This window comes from Hippocampus comes, unplaced genomic scaffold (assembly GCF_001891065.2).
Source record: "Hippocampus comes isolate QL1 unplaced genomic scaffold, H_comes_QL1_v1.1 scaffold527, whole genome shotgun sequence".
NCBI lineage: Eukaryota > Metazoa > Chordata > Actinopteri > Syngnathiformes > Syngnathidae > Hippocampus > Hippocampus comes.
The window spans coordinates 195683-202569 of NW_017804903.1; the positions used below are offsets into that span (position 1 = coordinate 195683).

The window sequence follows — 6887 nt, forward strand, 5'->3', positions numbered from 1 at the left end:
CCCTCCGTCACTCCAGTCCCGTCGAGCCGTCCCTCAGGTGCGCGGCAACAAAGGAATGCCAATCCAAGACCCTCGTAATTAATCTTTGCCGCTCGAAAAAGCAAGGAGGCGGAGGCGTGAGGAGAGGGGGGGGGTGGGGTCAGATTGGGTGGCGCTAGCAATAATACCTGCGCTAAGAAAGTTGCCACTTTTGAGGATTTGGATTTGGATGGCTTAGGAAAACTGATAAGAGGCAAAGTATATTTTCATCACGGATAATACAAAGCATCGCAAGACACAAAGGCCTGGGGAGGAGGTAGAGGAGGAGGCAGCGGGGGATGTGAAGCGGGGGGGGGGGGGGGAGGGGGGGGGGGGGGGGGGGGGGGGGGTAGAGATCCAGCTGCTGTCGTTCCAGTGTAATGCAGCTTAGTATTTGATGGGCGCGATCGGGTGCCGTGATTTCTATAGGGAGGATTAATCCATTTACTCAACTGTGGGGTTGGGGTGGGGGGGATATCGCCTCTTTTCTTGCTGCGTATTGATCTGTCACATTTCTCCGCAGAGTCTCACGCAGGAGACGACCTTCAATTCCTCCGCGCGCGTCCCAGCTGCAACTTTATTTCAGAGTAATCGATGCGAGTCGATCGTTACGCAGCGCCGTCCGTCTCAAGACCCCCCCACCCCACCCCCCCGGCCCCCTTTTATGAAGAGACAATAGGGCATGTAAAGTTATCTAAATACATTCAAAAAAATTTTTTATGTAAAACAGTCAGCTTTTTGTGGACAAAAAAAAAATCACCTATTTGCGTCTTTTTGAGACGCCCCAAAATACCGCCAGTCTGTCTCAAGGAGTTGGTGTGAAGTGAGTGTTTTTAAAAATGATGCAACTCATCTTTGAGAAAAGCTTTGGATGTGATTGAGATGCCAAAGTTTAACCTGGTTGCATTTTTTTTTTCATCTCAGAGCTATTTCACGTATAATGTCACATCACATTGACAATATATTACCGGTACATTGTTTTCGGGTCATAGTGGGACTTTTACAGTTGAAACGGTTCAAGTGGGCAATTTGAAACTCTGTCAGGAGTTTGCTGGTTCTGTTTTGTCCATTTTGGAAAAAGAAACCCCCCCTCTCAAAAAATGGATTGTCATGCGTTGCCTTGCAGCCTGGAAAAGGCCCGGAGGCCACGGCTTTCCCAGTACAGCAGCAGCAGCAGCAGTCAACCGGCTGGCCAGACAACCCTCTCAGACAGGGCGTCCAAAGGAAGGTCACCGTGGGGGGCGGACAACAGCTGCACGGTGCGGGCATGATGCAACAGGTGGGCCGAGGGGGCATCGGCAACCTGCAGCAAAACAGGGTACGTCCTCAAGTCTCCAACCAAATGCCGAACGGCGCACAATGAACTAACAGGTGTTAGATTATATTTCACCCCAGTTTCTTTTAGATTCATGGCCCGGTGATGATTTTCATTGAAATATTCAGTACTGTATTTTGATGCGATTTGCATATTCGGATTTGGGTACCAGTTTGGGTGATATATAAACAGGTGCACATAAATATTTTGGGATGGTTCTTAAATGAGAACGACAGGTGGTGGCTTGGTGCCCCCCCCCGCCAATGACCCACCGACCGCATGACCTAATTTCAACAATGTACCGTATTGGCCCGAATATAAGACGGTGTTTTTTGCATTGAAATAAGACTGAAAAAGTGGGGGTCGTCTTATATTCGGGGTCTAGACATTATACCCATTTACGACGCTAGATGGCGCCAGATATCATTGAAGCGAATGCTGAACTTGACTCCCCAAGCCAAAGTGAACCCGTCACGAAGAATAAAAATAAAAATAGCGGTAGCACGAAGAAGAAAAATAAAAAATAGCGGTAAGAAAGAAAAGAGAAGAAAATAATAGAAGAGATAACAGAAAATGGAGAAACGCAGCGACAATCTGGAGAAAAGTGGGTCGAAGATCGGCCAGGTTAACCGGCCCCTGAGGAGAAGTTATGATGTAATTTACATTTCAAAAACCAGAAGCCATTCATTTACAAATGTGATTGCACTTTAGTTTACATATTTAAATGTTCAGATATTAAGATTTGAATGAGGCAGAATAACATGCTTTTTCGCGCAAATATATTATAATCATTTGTTTCAGATGCACTGTAATTATTTTCTGTATAAAAATTAATTTGGTGTTCAAAAAGTCTTTTTTCAAACTTGAGTCTTGAAAAAGAGGGGGTCGTCTTATAATCAGGGCCGTCTTATATTCGGGCCAATACGGTAATTGTACGAGTGCTGCCACTTAGCAATACAATTGACTGTTGCTTGGCCCACTGGAAAAATTAATGTCCCACCTCTGATTTGCAGTATGGGACCCCTGTGATCAGCGAGCCTTATTCGAACAGTTCTCTAGGGTAGCCATCCGGTGTCCACTCTTGTTTTGTACCACGGCCCACTTTTATGCAAGGACATATTTTTGACGGACCGTCGTGGCCGCGGCGCAGTGACGGCCGCCGTCTCACGGCGATTGGACCGTCGCGTTTCGTGGGGAGCCAGCGTAATCAAGCCGGCAGCCACAACGGTTGTTTATAAGGCTACTACGCAACGTGCCGTGAGGCTCAGTTTCCAAAATAAAAAGAATTATGTACGTTGATATCCATGCCTTTATGGAGTTGATATTGTTTTTGTTGCTTCCGCATACCGGGGACGCGCGGGATTTTTCACTTAACTGAATTTGATGGATTCATTTCATGGTTGAAAGAGAAGCGCTCCGATCTTAACTAAATCCCGCCATTTGCGGGCACGTGACGTCGTACGGTGGTAGTCATGAGACGTGACGGCGTGCCAGGTGTATTGACAAGCAGAAAGCAGTGTTTCACGGGTAAGGGGCTACATCGGGTCCCCTTGGCCTCGCTGCACGCTTGTCACCGCCAAGGGCTGCCGTCACACATTCGTATGCTGACAGGCTAAGGCAGCCACCATAACAAACTGCGCACACAGTGCTCACACCCCCCACCCCCTTTCACCCCACACGCCCATCTTCCCTGCATCCGATGGAAGATACCGCTCACTTGCGGGCTCGTCGTATGAAGACGTGCCAAGGCGCGCGCATCATGCGCTGACGTTGATGTTCTCTGTAGAAATATGATAAGTCAATCACAGGAAAGTCAGCCATGTCTGACGTGTGCAAAGAAAGCACCGGCGATCCCCTTTCGGGATCACCGTAGCTCTGAGGATTGAAACGTCAGCGTGGCTGAGAAGAAAGACTTGGACTCATATTAACCCCCACCACCCTCCCGTTGCAGGTCGTCGTGCCGGGCCGGGGAAGAGGGGGCATCATTCACGTGGGTCGAGGAGGTCCAATGGGCGCCCGGCAAGGCCTGAGGGTCGGTGAGAATCAACGGCGCACCGTCACCATTGAGGGCCTCTCGTCGTCCACCACTGACGTGCAGCTGCAGAGCCTTTTAAGATCCATTGGCCCGATAGAGGTAAATATCTGTTCGGAAATGATGTACTCGTGATTTGCTGTTCTAAAGCTCGACATAAATGTCTTCCTTGAACTTAATTGAACACAATTATTCTTATATAAGCATGATAAAATTTGTCATATAACGCGAAATATTTGAGTAAGTGAATGAGTGTGCTGAAAACAGTTGGAAATATCAAAAGTCCTTGAACTCGACCTTGCAGAATGTTCCGTGTATTCATGAGTTACAGTTGAATCTCATTTGAATAACAAAAGCCGAAACACTTTGGATTTCCAGTTTTCACAACTGTCATATTTTCTTGAGTGGTCTCACAGCGCCCCCTGTTGCTCAGATTGAGTAGCTCTACTTCCGTCAATCCAGTCCAATGAACTCATCTCTTTCCCTTCACATCCCTATGCGCCCTCTTGGCGTGGTTTTAAAGAGTCTATTTATTATTATTATTGTTTATTTTATTTTTTTTGTGTTGCAGATGTTCAGAATGATACCTCAGCAAAGGAAAGCAATCGCCACCTTTTCAAGTCCCCAACATGCCGCAAGTTTTCAAATGAGCTTCCATAGGTAACTCACTCACTTGACTTCATATGAGTACAGTGGAACCTCCACAGCTAAGAGTTTTTCCAAAATTTTCGGGGGAAACGTTGCCTTAAATGCCCCCTAAAATTTTGTGAGACGTCAGTGCAGCTCTCGGGATGTAAAATATCAGCCAACTTAAGAGGATTCATTGAATGTGCAGTTTGCTTTTGGCCACCCTTAAAGAAGGATAAGGAGGTGGTCGAGGAGAAGTTAAGTGACGAGGCAGAATACGAGATTAAAAAAAATAAAAACAAATCATGCTGAAATTAGCGCAATGTAAAGCCGCCCAATTTAAATCATAGCCCAAGTCCTTTTGACCAGTATTAGTCCGTTGCCATGGAGATGATCGAGCAGAAGGCTTGGTTCACTTTAGCATCATTTAGCACCGATATTTTATATATTTTTTATTAAGGCACCTTTCTACCTCCTATTTTTTTATTTTTTTTTCAACTCCCACTGTCTTGACAGAATGCTTGGCCTGAGCTGGTAATTTTGGTTGCCGTCCCTTGGCTTATGGATAGAGCAAATGACAGAGACATGATCAATTATTGTGTCACGGATCATGTGAAAGTGCAAATTTCCTCCACAAAATGTTGCTTTTGTCCAAGTGTCCGTAAACACAATCCTTAAATGAACATCAGCCGTCAAGTTTACGTGGCTCGGCTAATTCGTACCTGTTGTTACGCCCCATCCAGCTCTTTCATTTACTGTCTTTTCTGCACTATAAGGCGCTTAGGAGTATGAGGTGCACCTTCAATGAATGGCCTATTTTAAACCTGTTTTTATATATAGGGCGCACCGCATTATAACGCGCATAGAATAGAAGCTGTAATAGTGGCTGCGTTTGCGCTATGCAGCCATTAGATGGAGCTATGCTAAAGGGAATACAATACAATGCCGCTTTTTTTTATACAGAGCCTTCACAACCGCTGCAGCTGTAACAATCAGAAAATTGGTCACAAACGCGGACATGAAACATATCAATCCAAATGGCATTACAAAACAACGAATGAAAGACAAACGCAAACATTTCTGTGTGTTTGAGGCTTGGAAGTCTATACTGCGAGTGAGAAGTTTCCAGCTTGTATATGAAGCGCTGCTTTTGCAACACGGAAATTGGCGCCGTATTTTTTTACCATGTTCACCGCAATTGACGAGCAAGCAATCAAGTTGCTCGTCCCCGTTTCGACAAATAGTCATGAGAGGTGTCGGAAAAATAGCGACAGCGTTGCCGGTTTGGATTTTGTGCAAATGAGCGCGGCCTTGGTTTTGACTGACGCAATGGTTAAATTCTGCCTTGCGCTCATGACAACATTCAATTTTTCGCTAAATTTTACTCTCCTCGACTGTATTGCGACAGTTTGGTCTCGGGAACAAATCATCTCATCGGGGTTTGACTTTGGAGGTTCCACTATCGCCGTGTTAACATCTTCGCGTCGCACATGCGTGACTATTTCATGGCTGTGTGATTCCATAGCCCCCTCGCCCCCAAAAGCCACTAAACATGGTTGTTACGCTCACCACACAGGCACATGATTGATTTGTCCCATATCGATGTGAAGCTGATTGACGGATGAGGGGAAGCGCCTATCATACTCAAGGAGCTCCACTGTTCTACCCCCAAACCCCTCCCGATGTGCCCGCCCCCCCCTCACCCCTTAACCTCATCGTACGACGCGTTGCCTCTGCCATGTCGGCGGTCAGTCAGCCATCATGTCTGCAGGCAGGTGTCGTCCTTGGAACTTGGACCGGTCTGACACTACATTAGCATGCGTGATTACCGATGTCCGTCAGAGAAAAATGACACTGGAGACGCAATTCGGTTTTGTACAGCACATGTGGACATTAAGACACAGGGGTAATGGTTGCTCCCGTGCGCCTGAACATGACATCATCGCACGAAATTTGCATTGACGAAACAAACTCAGTCATGCCGCTCCGGCGGAGGTTGTAGTAGTCCGTGCTTCGCTCTAGGTGGCGGCATCGCATCACTTATTTTGAAGCGGCTGGCTCAAAGTCAGCGTTTCTGGAGTAAATGACTCATGAAATAGTAATTGTCTCTCTGACCAGCACGTGGCGCTGTTCAGTTCACCAAGAGCTTCTTTTAACTGACTTTCCACACAGATATAATAGCTTGGGTCATTATGTCTTTTAGTTATAGAGAACGGAACCATCGGGACTTGCTTTTTTTTTTTGTTAATTGGCGGTTGTGCATGGTTGGTTTGTGGTTGGTGTTTCTTTTTTTTGTTTGTTTGTTTGGTTTTATCATTTTTAGGATTGATATAAGCATATGGGATGTTGGATATTTCTCTTTGTATGCATTGGCTTCCTCCTCTCATAAGTTGAATCATCAATGAAAGCATCCCGACAGTTCGTTGACTTAACAGAGGATCGTGAAGCGCAGAGTAGCCTTAACTTGAGGAGGGGTGGGTGGGGGGTGTTCATAAGAAGTTCATAACGAATGCCATCAGGAAGCTTGATGGATCTTCAAGGAAACGTCAACCGCAGGCGCTTTGTAATGTTTTTGCTGCCGCCGTTTCATTTCAGGGCTCTGACCAGTTGATTTCCCACAAAATTCCAAACCACCAAACAACCATTTTTAACCTGTGCGGTTTCTGATTTCAGAGGTCTCACTCAAATACTGATTTGTGGAACATTCCACCATCATTTTACAACATACCCTTGAACACAAGTGTCACATGAAAGTCGAGAGGGCTGTCGGGGGGGCAACCATTATCCTTATAGAAATATGACGTACATACCAGGACATGATCCAACACCGGCGCTTTGTTGGACATTGTTAACTCGTGTGCTGTGTCAAGTTGAAGGTTTTTTTTTTTTTTTATA

At 46.0% G+C, this 6887-nt stretch overlaps 1 protein-coding gene across 2 annotated transcripts in view; it reads left to right on the forward strand.

Annotated features, from left to right (window-relative positions):
• rbm33a (RNA binding motif protein 33a) overlaps positions 1 to 6493 on the forward strand; it is a 25495-nt gene extending 19002 nt beyond the window's left edge. For both annotated transcript variants that reach the window (XM_019883732.1, XM_019883739.1), the window contains exons 16-19: positions 1145 to 1336; positions 3285 to 3467; positions 3937 to 4025; positions 5569 to 6493. In XM_019883732.1, the coding sequence (XP_019739291.1) occupies positions 1145 to 1336; positions 3285 to 3467; positions 3937 to 4025; positions 5569 to 5617 (513 nt within the window). In that variant the 3' untranslated portion in view covers positions 5618 to 6493. The remainder of the gene's footprint in view (positions 1 to 1144; positions 1337 to 3284; positions 3468 to 3936; positions 4026 to 5568) is intronic.
• The last annotated feature ends 394 nt before the right edge of the window (positions 6494 to 6887 follow it).